The sequence below is a fragment of the Elephas maximus genome, chromosome 9 (assembly GCF_024166365.1).
Source record: "Elephas maximus indicus isolate mEleMax1 chromosome 9, mEleMax1 primary haplotype, whole genome shotgun sequence".
Lineage (NCBI taxonomy): Eukaryota > Metazoa > Chordata > Mammalia > Proboscidea > Elephantidae > Elephas > Elephas maximus.
In genome coordinates, this window is record NC_064827.1 from 101,258,065 (window position 1) to 101,277,212 (window position 19,148).

The 19,148-nt window shown below is 39.0% G+C and overlaps 1 protein-coding gene across 1 annotated transcript; it reads right to left on the bottom strand.

The window, feature by feature from the left end:
* Positions 1–3,242: 3,242 nt before the first annotated feature.
* QNG1 (Q-nucleotide N-glycosylase 1) lies at positions 3,243–17,646 on the bottom strand. The gene is made up of 4 exons (XM_049896421.1): positions 17,069–17,646; positions 16,324–16,583; positions 10,896–11,091; positions 3,243–4,063 (listed from the first exon to the last, which is right to left on the bottom strand). The coding sequence occupies exons 1-4, from the start codon at positions 17,403–17,405 to the stop codon at positions 3,831–3,833; spliced, it is 1,026 nt and encodes a 341-aa protein (XP_049752378.1). The 5' UTR covers positions 17,406–17,646; the 3' UTR covers positions 3,243–3,830.
* Between the last annotated feature and the right edge of the window lie 1,502 nt (positions 17,647–19,148).

Genomic DNA, 19,148 nt, shown 5'->3' on the forward strand with positions numbered 1-19,148 from the left:
CACAGGAAGATTAGAGCCCAGATGTCTGGCATGTGTATCTTTAGCCTGATAAGGAGATGTCTGGCATGTCCCTTTAGTCTGATAAAGAGTCTCTTGTAATTACCTTGTAATGAATAACTCATCCAGCCATGCCATCTGCAGGCTACAAAGACACGTCTAACCTTTGTAAAAATCATATATAAGCTGTAATATAAAAATGCCTTTTGGGACTCCATAGAGACAGCCTGCGTTGCTGTCGGACTGCCCATTGGTGGCCATCTCCTAAATAAACTTTCTTACTCTTTCCGACTTGGAGTGTGTTTCATTGGCTCAACTGCTCCAGGGCACGGACCCTAATTGGGCAACAAGCCTTTGCTTTTGGTTTATACCACATCAAGAAACTCTGTTGTTGTTAGGTGTCATCTTGTTGGTTCAGACTCATAGTGACCCCACGTACAACAGAATGAAATACTTCTTGGTCCTGTGCTATCCTCACAATTGTTGTTATGCTTGAGCCCACTGTTGCGGCCACTGGGTCAATCCATTTCTTTGAAGGTCTTCCTCTTTTTCTCTGACCATCTGTCAAGCATGATGTCCTTCTCCAGGGACTGGTCCCTCCTGATAATATGTCCAAAGTATGTAAGACATCCTTGCTCCAAGGAGCATTCTGGCTGTACTTCCAAAACATATTTGTTCATTCTTCTGGCAATCCATGGTATTATTCACTATTCTTGCCAACACCATAATTTAAAGGGATCAGTTCTTCTTTGGTCTTCCTTACTTATTGTCCAGCTTTCACATGCATATGAGGTGATTTAAAACACCATGGCTTGGGTCCTCAGGGTGACATCTTTGATTTTACCCAATGCAATTTCTTGACTGCTGCTTCCATGGACGTTGATTGTGGATCCAAGTAAAATGAAATCCTTGATGACTTCAATATTTTCTCCATTTACCATGATGCTGCTTATTGATCCAGTGGTGAGGATTTTTGTTTTCTTTGAGATGTAATCCATACTGATGGCTATGGTCTTTGATCTTCCTTCATCAGTAAGTGCTTCAAGTCCTCTTCACTTTCTGCAAGACAGGTTAGGTCATCAACATATTGTGGGCTGCTAATAAGAAACTCTGAGGAGGATAAATTTGAAAACTGAGAAAATAAACTTATGAGTTCATTCAGTCCCCAAATATTTAGAGCTTCAGATGTCAGTTGGCGGCTCAAAAGATGAAGAGTCAGTGCTTCCCCATCCCCCTCACCCCAAAAAAGGACCCTCACAACAGGGAGGGGAGACCACTTCTGGCTGAAGAGATCAAAGAAGTTTAGATAAAAATAATTGAGCTGGACCTTGAATTTAAAAAAAATCAAAACTTACAGAAAAACGTTAAATCAAAAGTAGACAGAATAACAAACTGTCATATACCCACCTGTCAGTCAGTAATTATCCAATTCATGGGGCCTTGGATTTTGATAGATAGAATAGTTCAAACAAGGGCCTAAAGGGGGAAAAGTTCAAAATACTTTCAGATAAAAAGATGGAGAAAGGGTGAAGCACACCAAGAGGCCTTTAACCAACTAAATGACAACTTCTTTGACCTTCAATTACTTCTATGAAACAGTTGAAGTAATTTAAGGAGTTCTCACTAACCAAAGGTGGGACAACTGGCATACCGCAAAGAATTGCAATGGATTGAAACTCATCAAACATAAAGATCATTAGTGTCATAAGGATACTCCCCTCCACAAAATTGGTTACCTTCAGAGGATACAAACTCATTGTTGTGAAAACTGGTAAACAAAGGGGAAAAATCAAACATTTATTCTGCCTTTTGGGCACAAACATACCTCAAAACATAACCGAACAGTTGATGAGGACAAGTTCTTCTTAACAGAAAAATACCTAGCTTAAAAAATAATCAGTGATAGACTATCACCATTTTGCAACCCCTCATTTTAATGACCTGAGATCATGATCCAAGATGTCTATGTTCTAATCTTGGCAGGATTGAAAAAGCAATGAAATTGAAGAGTGCAAACGGCTGACAGGAAGGTCCCCAGCAACTACCACATTACATTTTTGCTTTCATCTTACTGACCAGAGATTAGTGGCATGACCATAAGTAGCTGCCAAGGAGGCTGGGGAAGTAAGTCTGTATTTCTGGGTATCAGCTAAACTATGTAAGGAGCATGGGTGGATGCCAGGAAACAGCAAGAGGTCTTTACCACAAAAACTACATGGGTATTTCTCATGCCTGATACTGACTCAGAGAATTTAAATTTTGACTTCAAGGGTTAAATTGAAAACTATAGTACTAGTTATTATGCTTTCTACTACAAGTTACAGAAAACTAATTCAAAATGATGGCTGTAATAAGAAAATGTGTTATCTTAGGTATAAAGTTCACAGGTACAATGGGCTCAGGCATGGTAGGTAAATCAAGGCTCTGGCTCCACAAAATGGCTATTATAGTTTCAGGCATCACACTTAGACAGAACGTTACTCAGAGGAAGAAAGACTTTCTCCTTTTATATCTTTCTTAAAAGTGAAGAAAATTTTTCCAGATGACTCCCAGCAAACTTCCCTTTATGAGACTGGACAGAACTTGATTATATATCTATTACTGATCACAGGCAAGGAAAATAGGATTGCCAGGAATGGTCAAACCATTCGTATAATCCAGATCTACCTTTGGAACTGGAGATGGGAATCACCTTCCCTCGACTCATATGGGGGAGGGATGGATATAGGATCACCCCTTATGATTGTGCAAGTTGTGCACTGCACAGCTCCAGAGGTCCCCACTCACATGCATACCAAAAATGCCAAACCATTGCCATTGAGTCAATTCTGACTCATAGCAACCCTATAAGGCAGAGTAGAACTGCCCCATAGGGTTCCCAAGGAGCAGCTGGTGGGTTCGAACTGCCAACCTTTTGGTTAGCAGCCTGAGCTCTTAACCACTGCTCAACCTGAGCTCCATCGACAAGCATAATCATGGTCATTTGTGAGGTTATGACAAATTTCCAGCAGATGGCAGTAAAGTGCTTGGGGAAAAGACACATTTTTCTGATTCACACAAATTGAACGCAAGCAAACAAGGTAGATACCTAAGAAAATCAAGGAGATTCTGTTAGAAGGAAGGTGAAGGTGCTTGGTAGGTAATGAGAGTTCTGCGACAGAAAGTAAATAATCTATTGTAAACCTTTCTAAATTGTATGTGGTAAATTCTATTTTAATGAAATAATCCATTCCAGGTTTAAAAAAAGTTTTAAAAATCTTTATTCAATTCCAATGCAGTTACTCTGGGGAAAAAATCCTTGGCAGATATCCTAAACTGAAAATCATCACATACAGTACCCAATATCATTACCAATAAAAAAAATTTTAAATAGTCAAGATTGATTTTACAAGAGCGACAGCATTCATACATCAAAGACCCTACCCTCTCTCTTCTTTTTTACTATCAAATGATTAAAGCATATAAAAAATTACTGCACCTCAAGAAAAGATATAAATTGAACAAAATATTCTCACTGAAGATGAATCAGATTTTATAAGGCATGATTAATTTTAAGAAATCTAAGACTTAAAAGGGGAAGGCATTACAATTTCTTCATTATTTCTATCAATCATGTGTCCGCAGAAAGGATAAACGTAGTCAAAACTAAATAGGCAAAAAAGGATAAAGTCAGGCATACATAGTGACATGTCAGGAAAAAAATTTCAGTGGGGACTGAATAATCAATTTTCTTGTTCCTATGGTCTGTACCATCTTCTCTTACTATCCAAGCAGAACTGTACAAGTGACAGACAAACGCAGGGAGGTTTCCTTGGATCAGTTTACACTTCAGGTCAGTAATATATGCAACGTATGCGATGAAATGGAATTCCGTTCATTTTGGCCCTGTGATCATGAGCATAGTCCCATAAGTAATAATCCAGAAGAATGGCATTGATCTCTTCACTCATTTTTTCACCCTTTTTTTCAATAAGCTCCAAAAGACAATCCCGGATCAGCTCAACACACCAAACTGAGCACCCTCTGATTTCTACTTCTTGCTTATCCCCATATGAGAGCATTTCTCCTGCAAGGGGAAAAAAAATCAGAACAAGAAATATTAACACTCGATGATATAAACTCTACACAAAACTTCAGTGCAGAACGAAATATACTGTTGTTGTAAGGGGATGTCGAGTCAGTTCTGACTTACACAGCCCCATGTACAACAGAACGAACTACTGCCTGTATTTAAAATAGCACTAATTATAAACTGTAAGCCTCGGATATATTTTAGTTTTGGTAATTTAAACCAAATCTAAACTCAGGCATTAATGCAATGGATGAAGCAGGCAGATGCAAACTGTGGTGAACTACAGGGTGTGTGCTGCCCTGTCTACAGGTAGACCCAATGTTTTCCTATTTCTCTACTTTTACAAGAGAAGTCAAAGTTTGGTTTTTATGTGTTGTCGTTCGGTGCCATGGAGTCAGCTACAACTTAGAGCAACCCCATGTACGACAGAAGGAAACACTGCCTGGTCCTGCACAATCCTCACAATTGTTGTTCAGCTTGAGTCCACTGTTGCAGCCTTTTGTCAACTCATCTCATTGAGGGTTTTCCTCTTTTTTTGCTGACCCTCTACTTTACCAAGCATGATGTCCTTCTTCCAGGGACTGGTTTCTCCTGATAACATGTCCAAAGTACGTGAGATGAGGTCTTGCCATTCTTGCTTCTAAGGAGGATGTATCTGACTGTACTTCTTCCAAGACAGATTTGTTCCTTCTTCTGGCAGTCCAAGGTATACTCAATGTTCTTCGCCAACACATGTATATGAGGCAATTGAAAACACCATGGCTTGGGTCAGGCACACCTTAGTTCTCAAGGTGACATCTTTGCTTTTTAACACTTTCAAGAGGTCTTTTGTAGCAGGTTTACTCAATGCAACGGATCATTTTACTTCTTGACTGCTGCTTCCATGGGCATTGATGGCAGATCCAAGTAAAATGAAATCCTTTACAACTTTAATATTTTCTCCATTTATCATGATATAGTTTGTTGATTCAGTTGTGAGTTTTTTGTTTTCTTTATGTTGAGGTGTAATTCATACTGAAGGCTATAGTCTTTATCTTCATCAGTAAGTGCTTCAAGTACTCTCTGCTTTCAGCAAGCAAGGTTGTACCATCTGCGTGTCACAGGTTGTTAATGAGTCTTCCTCCAATCCTCATGCTGTGCTCCAGATAGTCCACCTTCTTGGATTACTTGCTGAACATACAGACTGAATAAGTATGGTGAAAGGATACAACCCTGACACACACCTTTCCTGACTTTAAACCACACAGTTATCCCCTTGTTCTATTGGAATGAATGCCTCTTGGTCTATGTCCTGGTTCCTCATGAGTACAATTAAGTGTTCTGGAATTCCCATTCTTTGCAATGTTATCCATAATTTGTTATGATCCACACAGTGAAATGCCTTTGCATAGTCAATAAAACACCAGTAAACATCTTTCTGGTATTCTCTGCTTTCATCCAAGGCCATCTCTCTTACTTTAGCAATGATTGCCCTCACCCTGTGTCTACTTCTGAATCTGGCTGAATTTCTGACAGTTCCCTTTCCATGTACTGCTGCAACCACTTCTGAATGATTTTCAGCAAAATTTTACTTGTGATATTAATGATATTGTTAGATAACTTCCGCATTCTGTTGGATCACTTCTCTTTGGAATGGGCATAAATATGGATCTCTTCCAGTCGGCTAGTGAGGTAGCTGTCTTCCAAATTTCTTGGCATCGATGAATGAGCACCTACAGGGCTGCATCCGTTTACTGGAACACCTCAATTGGTATTCCATCAATTCCTGGAGCCTTGTTTTTTGCCAATCCCTTCAGTGCGGCTTGGGCTTCTTCCTGAAGCACCATCGGTTCTTGATCATATGCTACCTCCTGAAATGGTTGAATGTGGACCAATTCTTTTTGATACAGTGACTCTGCCTATTCCTTCCATCTTCTTTTGATGCTTCTTGCATTGTTCAATATTTTCTCCATAGAATCCTTCAATATTAAAACTCAAGGCTTGAATTTTTTCTTCAGTTCTTTCAGCTTGAGAAATGCCAAGAGTGTTCTTCCCTTTTGATTTTCTAACTCCAGGTGTTCACGTATGTAATTATAATACTTCGTCTTCTTGAGCTGCCCTTTGAAATCTTCTGTTCAGCTCTTCATGTCGTCATTTCTTCTGTTTACTTTAGCTACTTGATGTTAAAGAGCAAGTTTCAGGGTCTCTTCTGACATTCATTTTGGTCTTTTCTTTCTTTCCCATCTTTTTAATGACCTTTTGCTTTCCTTATGTACGATTTCGTTAATGTCATTCCACAACTTGTCTGGTCTTCATTCATTAATGTTCAATGTGTCAAATCTATTCTTGAAATGGTCTCTAAATTCAGGCAGGATATACTCAAGGTCTTATTTTGGTTCTCATGGACTTGCTCTAATTCTCTTCAGCTTTAGCTTCAACTTGCATAGGAGCACTTGATGGTCTGTTCCACAGTCAGCCCCTGGCCTTGTTAGAACTGATGATATTGAGCTTCTCCATTGTCTCTTTCCACAGAGGTAGCTGATTTGATCCCTGTATATTCCATCTGGTGAGGTCTATGTGTATAGTCACCATTTATGTTGTTGAAAAAAGGTATTTGCAATGAATAAGTTGTTGGTCTTGCAAAATTCTATCCTGCGATCTCAGGCATCATTCTAGCACCAATGCCTTATTTTCCAACTACTGAGATCTCCTAATTTTCAAATAATTCAAATTGGCAACTGAGAAAATTTAATTAGTGTTTAATTAATTTCATTAGTGTTGGCAACTAATTAAAAATTGCTTAATGCACTGTTCAGGCCAAATGAAATGCATGGCAAGCTATATTTGGCCTTTGGCCACCAATCTGTACCCCGACACATAAAGCTTCTATGTATCCCAGAGACCCTGTGATCCACAGAAGTAGGGAAAATGCACCTAGCCCCTCTGGGCTCCACTCTGTCACCTGGGATCTAAAGTAGTGTTCCTTATGTCCCCTGTACCCACTTCTCCCCTAGGTTTAGGCACTGATCAATGGGGCAGGTAGGAGAACAGACACTAACTCCCACTGCCATGGAGTCGATTCATAGCCACCCTATAGTACAGAGTAGAACTGCCCCGTTCAGTTTCCAATGCTTTCATCTTTACGGTAGCAGACTGCCACATCTTTCTCTCATGGAGCAGCTGGTAGGTTTGAACAGTCAACCTTTTGGTTAGCAACCAAGTGCTTAACCACTGCACCACGAGGGCAGTGTAAACACTAACTGGCTCCCTCCATTTCCTTATTTTGCCCCAAGTACTAGCATACAACCATCCTTCTTCAATTCTAATGCTAAATAAGTCCTTCAAACTTGGCTATCAACTTGCGGAATTGCCAAATCATGTATGAATTCCAGGCCTCAAAGCTAAATAAGAAAAGACAACTGTGGTAGACAACCTCTAAAATGACCCCCCAAACTCTTGCTTCCTGGTCTTCCCCATCTTGTGTAATCCCTTGCCCTCGAGTGTGGGCTACATTAAATGACCTGTTTCTAACAAACTGAATTTACTGGAAATGATGGAATGTTACTTCCAAATTAGGATACAAAAGACTGTGGCTTCTGTCTGGGATGCTCTTGTATTCTCGCTCTATCCTGGATCTCTCACCCCCTGGGAGAAGCCAGCTGCCCTGTGGGGAGGCAGACCTGTAGAGAGAACCATGTGGTCAGGGCCCAAGGCCTGCTAACAACCATGACAGTGAACTCGAAGGCAGATTGCCCCCAAGTCAAGCCATCAGATGAGACTGCAGCCCCAGCTGAGAGCAGCACCCAGATTCCTGACCTGTAGAACCTGTGATGTTTGTTATTTTAAACCATTAAGTTTTAGCATAATTTGTTATACAGCAATAGATAACTATAGTGGGTTGAATTGTGTCTCCCAAAAGGATTATGCTTAAGTCCTAACCCCCAGTACCTGTGTGAAGGTGACCTTATTTGGAAAAAGGGTCTTTGCAGATGGGTGGGCCCTAAATCCAATGACTGGTATGCTTATATAAGGAGAGGACAGAAAGATACAGAGGAGACACACAGGTAAGATAGAGGGAAAGATTGGAGTAATGCTGCTACAAGTCAAGGAACACCAAGGATTGCTGGGAGCCACTAGAAGTTAGGAAAAGGCTGGAAAGGATCTTCCTGTAGAGCCTTCAGAGGGAGTATGGCCCTGTTTGACACCTGAATTTTAGATTTCTAGCCTCTAGAACTATGAGACAGTAAATTTCTGTTGTTTTAAGCCACTTAGTTTGTGGTAATTTGCTATGGCAGCCCAAGGAAACCAACACAATAACTGATAGAGCAAGCTTATAGTATAGAATGCAGACATGAACTTTGAAACAGAAAAACACTTGAAAATGACTGAAACCATTTGAGAGGACTGATAAGCATAGATTAGAGTCAAGGAAGGTAATAATGCCACCATATTAGACCTAAAAGTCAGCCCTAGAATCACAGTGAAAAATCTAGGTTTAGCCAGACTGCATGTCAGTCTTCATAACTGCTAAGAAATATGCCTTTGGTAAAGAGATGGGTTAAAGATAAAGCAGACAGAAATCTAGATAGAGCTTCCAAGGGCTGAAAACTGGAGATTTCCCGAAAAGGGGAGAGGGAAAGGAACATAAGTATAGCACATCCACAGGTTTGGAAGCAGTATCACTGGAAACCAGTTAAAGAAAGTTCCAACTTCATCCAGTCAAGCCAACCTGGCCCTAGATTTCACATAAGATCCACACATACACAAAAAACCAAACCCATTACCATTGAGTCGACTCCAACTCACAGTGACCCTATTGGACAGAGTAGAACTGCCCCGTAAGGGTTCCAAAGAGCGGCTGGTCAATTTAAACTGCTGACCTTTTGGTTAGCAGGCAAGCTCTTTAACCATTTTTCCAGGGCTCCTTCACTTAAGATAGGTTTTAAAAAAAAAAAAATCAGTGCACTATACTTGAATATCCCTTCACTTTCATCGTTTCTTTTTATTTTTTTCTCCCCTAGTTTTCCACTAAAGTTCTTTAAAAAAAAAAAAAAATCCAATTTTGCTTAAATAAAGAGGAAAGGAATTTGTCTACCCTAAGGACAGCTGCCACCACCCATCAGCATTTGTTACACTGCCATGGCTTACATGTTGCTGTGATGCTGGAAGCTATGCCACTGGTATTTCAAATGCCAGCAGGTTCACCCATGGTAGACAGGTTTCAGCAAAGTTTCCAGACTAAGACAGACTAGGATGAAAGGCCTGGTGATCTACTTCTGGAAATTAGCTAATGAAAACTTTATGGATTACAACAGAACATTATCTGACTTGCTTGTTTTGGGCATGTGATTAGGTGAGATCAATTGACACAGGAGGACAAACTTTGGTGAAGCAGGGGGCCAACGTGGGTAAAGGAAACCCTAGGTGAGATGGACTGGCACAACAGCCACAACGATGGACTCAAACATGCCAGTAATCCTGAGGATGATGCAGGACCAGGCAGCTTTTCATTCTGCTGTACATAGGGCCACTATGAGTTAGAGTTCACTTAACAGTAGCTGTCCATATATCTAAGGATACCAGAGTACCCTTTTAGAAGCCAGGTATATTGGATGCAGTAACAACTATAGCTGGACATCTGGAAAAAGCCTCTGGAACTGAAATGGATGGGAGAAAAAAATTCAGATGGCTGTGTACAACTATGGTGGATAATCCCTTCTCACCGGTTTTTTCACACTAGCAGAGACATTTAAGTGCTATGAAAATTGAGGAGTCAGGAAAAGCTTATGCCGAAAAGTAGCATTTGAGCTAAGTCTCTGTCAATGTGTTGAATCTGAACTGAAAAAACAACATCTGAATGAGGGAAACCCTGCAACAGAATGCTTAAAGATAGGAATGAACAGTGCGTACATAAGCCAGAAAAAGATATAAAAAATACAGCTGTATATAAAAGCCATGACAGCTAAATGTTGTCCCTTTTAAAGGTATCCAACCCTTAGTGACCCAAGGCATGAGCATTACTACATAAGATTGTATGTTCTTTATCAAAAGAGGAAACACAGGGACAAATGGATTGCCCGAGGTGGCATAAAAACCTGACAGAATCAACCATGCGAATAACGGTACTTTTATATTCTATGTTATTTCTCTCTTCAGGGATTTAAGTCTATTCCACAAAACAAAACAATTCAATTGTAAAACTACTTTTCAAAAAAAATTAATAGCAGAAAATCTTGTCCCCAATTGAAGAAATTAACATGTCATATTAACATGAAAATCAAACAACATAATTTTCTTATACAAAGCAATATTTAAAAAACAAAAAGCTAATTTTCACCAATTCTTCTCAACCCAATGTATCTATATTCACATATTTTAATAAGGCTTCCGCTCTTGAGAATCAGTAATCTAATGCAATAATGGTGAATAAATAAGCCTAGAGAAGTGCCTGAGTTGTGTGAGGTAACCCAGTGGCAGACCCTGGCGTCTCCTACTCCAAATCCACTACACACTACCTATCTCTCAGTCCGCCTTTTACATCACAATGCTCTTCAGCTGAACTGTCACAGTGTTGCACACCTTATGTAACAAATTTAGGTTTCATTTTTTTATTAGGCTCTGAAATTATAATGTCCAAATAGCGCTATTTAGACAATACCAGTATTCTACAGGTAAACAAAAAAAAAAACAGCAATTTCCCCTATGTTTTAATTCCTCTTGTGTTTTTTTTAACATATACTTTTAGCAATAAATAGTGCCTTTTTTAAAACAAAGAAGAATGTGTTAACAAAACTAAATGGATATTCAACAATTCATTGTATCACAAAGAATTAATTAGGTTGCAAACCTTTAAGAAGCTTCTTTAGTAGTTCATCAGAGTATCTCAGGGCCCCAAGATGAAGAAGAACCTGAGGTAACCTGTAGTCAGCAAACATGGTGATACTGGAGATGTCCTTAAAGCAGCCATCTCCTTTTCCTTCTAACACACTCCATGTATCTGCCACAAGGATTTGGGCCCGTTTATAAAAAGAAATCCTTTTCCCCTGATGAATGAAGAGAATATAAGTGTTACCCAGGTATCTGAAAGCTTTATTATGCATGGTATAAAAAAAAGGTGCATGTTATAAACATTTTTCAGGGGCAGAATAATCTTTCTTACTTTGTTGGTAAGAATTTATAGACTTTTTACAGAAAAAAAAGGTCTAATAAACATTAAATTTTCTACATTGCTACAGATTTACTTCCTATTTTTTTCCTGGCACATAAGATGCAATTTATGTAATCAGTACTATTTAGCATTCTTTTTCACTGGCATTACTCCATATACACATTCTAGGTGTCACCATTATCTGATAGCTTATTATGTCTAGTGGCTAGTCCTTTGAAAAGTTTCTTAAATTTCATACATACATGTATATATATTTATGATTTCAACAGCAATTCCCCTTAATTGAATAAAACACCGAAGAGTATAAAGAAAGTAATCATTCCGAAGTTCATTTTTTAAGATAATCACAGCATTCACTAATTTTTAACTCTTTTCAGATAATATGATTAATGTAAATTTACATCAGTGATTAAAATATAATTGGTCAACAACCAGAATTATCTACTCTACCATTTTTGCAAATGGTCAAAGTCAATATGTAAGTCCACATACTAAAACAACCTGACTATATTTATACATGAAGAAACAAATTTAACCAAGCATTATAAGATGGTAGGTTATAATTTAACTCAGGAATTTTCTGTAAAACTACAAATGAAGATCAGTATAGACCATGGAAAGCATAAGACAGATTAATTACAATTTACTTCTAGTCCTAATACCAATGGTAAAAACCTCACATCATCTTTATACAACTGCTTGTCTGCTAAATGGGAAAAATTAATATTACTGGCTCCCAAAATATCTCCTGACCATCTCAGAAAATATTTTAGTAAGTAAATGACATAAATGAGTAAATGGAAAATTAAATTCCTCAAGAAAGGCTCCATACAAATAGGAGTTCCATAAGATGATAATAAAAACTCCTTTCTTTACATTTCTGTGCAAATAGTGCGTGCGATATTTGTTTTTTGCCAACCACACAACCCCCCTTGCTATTTTTGTAAGCAAGCTATGCCACACATTATATGTGTGAGCACGTTATTTGCAAAAATATGGTCCTAAGAAAACTTCAATGATACTCTATAATAATGAGAAAGAATCTACTATTGCTTAACCTTACGGCACATCTACTGAAATCAATCCAGACCTACTTTTACTAAGTAAATTAATACTAAGGTTGCCGTTAGGAAATTCAGGGTTGTGTTTTCCAGGGCAAACACATATGGTCATTTTTGGACATGTGTAAAGTCTGTAAACTAAATTAGTGCTGGGGGCACAAATCACCATCAAGAAGCATTCCTACATGATGCTATGAATCTATATTCCCAAACTCATCCAATGTGGCAACATGGCAATTGTTCCTCTATATAAACTGGCCTTATATACACTAGCAAGGTTTCTAGCTCCAGGTCTAGTTTATAAAAAGCAAGACATAAAACTCAACTGTTTATTAAATACAATTATACCATAAAGTTTATTACCATTAAAAAAAAACAAAACATTGCCATTGATTCTGACTCACAGTGACCCTATAGGACAGAGCAGAACTGCCCTGTAGAGTTTCCGAGGAGGAGCTGATGGATTCTAACTGCCAACCTTTTAGTTAGCAGTTGAGCTCTCCTTAACCAGGGCTCCTTATTACAATAGATAGAAGCTATTACAGCTATTTTTCAAGATCATAAAGCAAAATGGACAAAACTAGGACCAAACCTGTATAACAAAATCAGCAATAGCACCTGAGAAAACGTATAAATTGTCTAATTGTGACCACTGTTTCCATGGCAGCGGTCTAGTACATCATAAAGATTATAATACCACTTAAAATGAAAACACACACACAAAGATTTAAGGGAAGAATCTAAAAATAAATTTGATCTATAAAACATTTTCTTAATAAGCTGGTTATGGTTTTAGAAATCAAATTCTGGGTCTCTAAAGTATTAACTGATATTACTGAAACTACCAGTAAATCCCAAAATAACAATTCCCTATATGTTCCATAATATTGCTTTGTGAACACACTATTTTCAAAATACCTTTATATAATATAATTATCAATGAAAACTCTATGACCACGAGTTAATTTTCATTAAAAAATTTTTCAATAAATTTATCATGAACAAATGGAAAGGTTAAAGATTATAAATGTTATCTACTGAACTATCACAAATGTGACATTTCCCATGTATATTTATCAGTACGTCAGAGTCAAGATGCTAGCTTCAGGAAGCAGATTCATTACTTAGGACTTTCACATAGTTACTGCCTGTCTAAATCAGAGCCATTTAAAGGTCACCCCAAGTAGCTTCTCTTTTCCTTTATCTATTGATCAGAATCTTTGAGGATGGGACTTGGAAACATAATCTGAACTTTGAGCTTCCTAAGTGATTCTGGGGCACAGCCAGCTTTGGAAACAGATCTAAATCTTTAAAATTTCTAACTTCATTAATTTGTTCTTAGTGTCTAATAATGAAAAGTAGTCTGAGTAAATAAGTACATATTTAAAGCAATTACAACTGTATTTGTGCAAATTGTCAAAGATTAAAAAATATAGCAACCGATGTTGGTGAAGGGGTAGAGAAAGGGCACTTTCATTTGCTAACAGTCCTGGTTATCATCTTTCTGGAGAGTAGTTAGCATTGAAAATCCCAGCTAAGTTCTGGCTCAGCAATTTCACTACTAGGAATCCATTTTAAGGAAATAATTATGGTTTCTAGAAAGATTTAGTTAAGCAGTGTACAGTATAGCCTATAACTGCATAAAACTAAAAACAGCTGACAAATAATTATGGTACTGTACATTCATATGGTGGGATATTGGGAAGCCATTAAAAATGGTGCTTTGAAAAGAATTTTTATCAACATTAGAAAGATGTTCATAATACAACGTTAAATTTAAAAACTTACACAGCATGATCCTATTTTTGTTCCTGGATCCATGTATTCACACACATAGAAAAAGACCAAATTGTACACAGTGGTTATCTCTGGGTGATTGAATGGCTATTGCTTCTCTGTACAAATTCCAAAATTAATATTTTTACTTTTGCAATTAGAAAATTTAAAAATATGAATAAAAAGATATATTTGAATTTAACACTTCAAATTTAAATTGACTGATCAAGGCATTACGACGCGCCCACATGTGTTCAGTATTGTTAGGTGCCATAAAAAAACCATAAGGGCTACAAAAATACAATGTTTTTGGGCAAGCACCAATGATAATCTCACTTGCTACTGTATGGAAAAAAAAAAGATCAAAAGCCTATTTCTTTAAAAATGTGTTAAGATTTTTAGGTGTGATTTTTGTTACATTTCAAGGATTTTTCTGTAAGAATGTATTTTAGAAATTAGTACTGATGGGAAATGGCTCAATGTACCAATTTTAAAATTAATCTATATCCTAGTGCATCTTTTAAAAATTGAACTTTTCAGCAAAGCAAATCAAAAGCACTGTGCTGTAAATAAAATACTCTCAGTAAATGCTTGCTATATCAATACTATTATTTACAAAAACATTCACTTCTTTACTCCAAAACACAAATTCAACACAGGACAACTTGAAAGTAAACTACACGGTGTTCCAAATTCATTCCATCCTGACGTCATGATAAATTTAACCTTAGTCTTTCTTCTACTACAACCCTGTAGATTCTAGAATATATGGATTATTACATGCATGAATGGCAGTTAGATAAGATTTCTTTCACACACTGTTTACTATCTTTAGATAGCCTGAATGATGTTGCAAAGAACTTGATCCACAATTTCCTGGAAAAAAGAAACAGCTGAAATGATTTATACCTCAAAGACAAAGACTAACCTCAAAGTAACCCTTGCATTAGTAAAATGGTCAGTCAGAAACATAATGAAATTCAACAGTGGCCTAGGGCCTGTCTTCTAGGAACTGCCTCTGCCCCATCCACACTTAATTGGTCATAATCCTTGCCAGGTCAATCAGTCCTTGTCCAGGACTTTTGGAACTGGAACTGAGAAAGAGCACCTCCCTTTCTTTGATGGCTGAAGCAGTTAAGATGTAAAATTCATGAAGAGTTACATTTTCTACTTCATGGAGAAATGTGTCTGCAGTAAAAGTGGCATCACAGAAGCAAAAGGTGAGAAACAGAATCCTGATGGCATTTGAGTCCCTGGTCCTGGATGTTCATGAAGCAGCTATATCCCTGCCCCCAATCCCATTCAAAAAGTCTTCATTCAAACTTTTTCTAGTTTTTGTCTGCCACTTGCAATTAAAAGAATGTTAACTAACATAATCAGGCACCTCTCATTTTATGGAGGCAGACTGACAAAATGTAGACTTGAAAGGCTAGCTACTTATTTCTTGACTATTTAACCTCTCAGACTTGATTCCTGATCTGTAAGATGGGGACAATGCATCTAGTCCTTAGGCCCTGCAGAGCTGTTCTGTGGATCAAATGAGATTGTATGTGCAAACACCTTGTAAGTCATAAGGAGCAATGAAAACAGTATTATTGGTAATTTTAGTTGTTATTGTTACTGAATTGTAATTACAGACGATAGCTATAAAATTTCAATTTGGTCTATGTATCCATTAGCTTATTCAATGAATAAATTTATATTATATGATTCCTCTGAAGTTGCCTCCAATTCTGTGTCACAATTAAAATACACAGTGATAAAGGATTCTAAAAGAATTTTACAAAAACAAAATCCAGGTGCACCCTGGAAGAAGAGAAAAATGTTCACCATTAAAAAATACATCTAGTCAATGTTTTTTTGTACCATAAAGCAAACAATATCATTCAAGTATGCTGAGTATGAAAAAGAAAACCCACAGTACATACATTTGAATTTTGCAAAAAAAAAAAAAAAAAACCCTTCTTATTAGAGTAGAATTTAGTATGCGTTGTGATTTTCATCCAAATTTTCTGAAGTACTAAAAGGACCTTACCCTCAAGTGACAATATCATACTGAGGGTTAGGTTTGAAACATTTGAAAAGTACAGAGAAAAAAGGGACAGAAGAGTAATGCTGATATACTCATTAGAAATCAGTTACTATTTCTTATCTACAGGGAATGAACTTCCAAACTTTAGTTTCTATTCTCAGAAGGAGTTCTGGAAGTAGGAGAGTTAACTCATTAAGGATCCTTAAGAATTCTAAAATTCCCAACAGAAGCAACTCACCTCAAACTCAGTTATATCTCTGTACGAAGGAAAACTTTCAACTACCAGATGCATTAACTTCTGTGCACTTTGTTCACTTTTTTGGACACAATTAAGAAAAGAGCCTCCAAACTTCTCAAGCAGAATTTTCCCGGTTTCATTGAGAATCCTATGCCTGTCTTCTATCAAAGGCATGAGAACGTCTGTGTCAGAACGGAATATATGCTGAACCTGCTCCAGGGTCACTGTGGCATAGTAGGAGGCACTAGTTATTGGAATCCCTTTAAAGAAAAAAATTTTTTTTCAGAGGAACTTCATATTTGTATATTCATCAGACGATTGCCTTTACAACACACAACTAATATGAAACCAAGTAAGAGTGTTAGAAGAATGCAGCAAAAGTGTGAAAAAATAATTTAAAAAATCAGAAGAACCTTCATTTTCTATTTGCTTGTATGTACTTAACTGTAATTTTACATCAAGTGTATTCTGGCAGCTTAAATGTTTTTTAATAGCTACCCCTTTGTTCTTCATGTGTCATCAAAGTGCCATTTTTTAGCAAGCTCACTTTTATGCTTATGCATAACGGTAAATATTACGATCATTTCCACTAAAGATTTAATGTCGGCCTCTTCTGGTACTTTTATATTAAGCCGAAGGGCTGGCAATGAAGAACTTCAGGTCTGCCTGATTAACACATTATTCCACCTCCCAACTCGCTCCTTGGGACCCCAGGAAACTTTGGACGGGAAGATGTTGCACCAACCTTCGTCGAGGGCTCGGTTGACCGCGGCGCACAGAGACCAGTATCCACTGTACGTTTTTCCTTTGTACCCCACCAGACATTTGTGCTCGTCGTGCTCCGACCAAAAGGAGAAATTAAGCGTGTCTGTCAGGAAGACCCAGTTGACCGCCGCCTCGTCGGCCGCCTTGGGATTCAGCTCATGAAGGGTCTTCCACCCCGCCACACGCAGGTCCGGCCCCGAGGCCTTCGCGAGCAGCAGCTCGGCCACACTCCGCACGCCTGCACCGTCGATGAACACATCCTGACTGTTTTCTGCAATGAACTTTGCGGATTCTCTGGGAGTTAGGATCCCGTCCATCCTGCCCTTCCCCTATAGGTCGGGGAGACCACGCTTTTGACCGCGGACTGGCCAAACTCTCTAGCAGGGCAAGATCCAGGATTCATGGGCCCCTCGCCCTCCCTACCCCGCCGTGGGATCGCCGCCCTAATAAGGGCCCCGCCTCCTAGTGAGTGGCAAGGTGAGCTGAGGGCTCGGCGGGCCAGCGGGCTCCCTCACTCTCTCGGCACTCGCTCGGCCCGAAACCGCGGAGACTGCCGGGCCGCACGCCAGGCCGAGGCCCGCAGGCATTTCCGGGTAAGCAGCCCTGCCTATTCTCTCCCTGGCCCGTTTCCGGTCCTGAAGGTCCAGGCTCGCGCTTGCCCACCCCGAGACGCGCGGCGGCGCCGCCATTTTGTTCTTGCCCTCGTTTCCCCGCCCCTTTCCCTTGCGTGCGACACGCGGCAAGTGGGGCTCGCCGCAGCGGTCCAGTTCGCGGTGATTCCAATCGTGGTACCGCGTTGCCCTCCCCAGGCTCCCGCTGTTCTCTCCCCGAAGGGCGAAGTCTGGGCGAGACGCTCGATGACGCCCTTCATTCGGGACTCGAGACCGCGACACACATTACGATCCTCGGTTTTGGCGCGGGGGTCGAGTCACCCCCAAACTGCGACACCGGACAGCGGTCCCTGAGCAAGGCTGGCGCAGGCCGCTTCCTTCCTTTGCTAAGTTCCTGATCCATTTGGAGGCTAGATGAACGGTTAGCATTAGTTGGAACGTTTGGGTGCTTGGTTGAGGAAATATGTGTATCAAATGATTAAAATTCTGTGTCTGGATTGTGTTTAAGTACTGAATCTCGTTTGGTCCCTATCATGACAAAAACGGCTCTTCTGATTCCTATTTTGCAAGTGAAGCTGAGTGAGTCAGTGACTAACCCCAGGTCAAAGCAAGGGTCAGCTTTGAGACTGGAACCTTTGTCAGTTCCCAAATCAGAAGCACAAAGAGGCAGGTTCACCAGTGCTAGCTGTTCTGGTGGTCAAGACAGTATCACCTTACTATCCCAAACTTTTTTTTTTTTTTAATAATCTTTAATAGGAGAGCCGTGTAGGAAGGACTCAGTGATGATCAAAATTTGCCTGGTGATGAAATTTTAATATAGAGCCATGCTTTTTTTTCCTCCGTGGCAGGTTTAATTCTCCATGGAGAATATAAACTGTTCACACCTTTGCAAATCATGAGTAAGTCATCTTTTGTTGTCAGCAGTAAACTTTTTTCCCTGGACTTCTGGAGGATTTGGAACTTTTAAGCTTGGCAGCTTTGTTCCTAGAGAAGCTGAACATCTTCATTTTTTCAGTTTCTTCATTTTGGTAAGAAAAGGGAACTTTAAGGACTCATCTATGGTTTACATTTCCAGACAAAGTCACTAGTACGTTAATACAGTTGTTGGATAAATGTAAATCTGTCCGTTTGGGATTTTTCCTGTCTACCCCAGCAGCTTAAAGTCTTGGGAGTCAAAAAAATTGATTAGAAAGAAAATTTAGCAGTCGGCAACAGAATCTAGCAGATAAAATAATTCAGGGCATTTCTTCCTCTCACTGAGGCTTGTTGACAGAAAAAATCAACAGCTTTTAAGTTCCTATATGTTTGCCACATTGAGTTAGTCACTAGGAGTACTATACCAGTTGCTGGGGAGCCCCTTCTGACTCAGGGCAACCCCCTGTGTGTCAGAGTAGAAATGCACCCCGCAGAGTTTTTGAGGCTGTGACCTTTTGGAAGCAGACTGCTAGG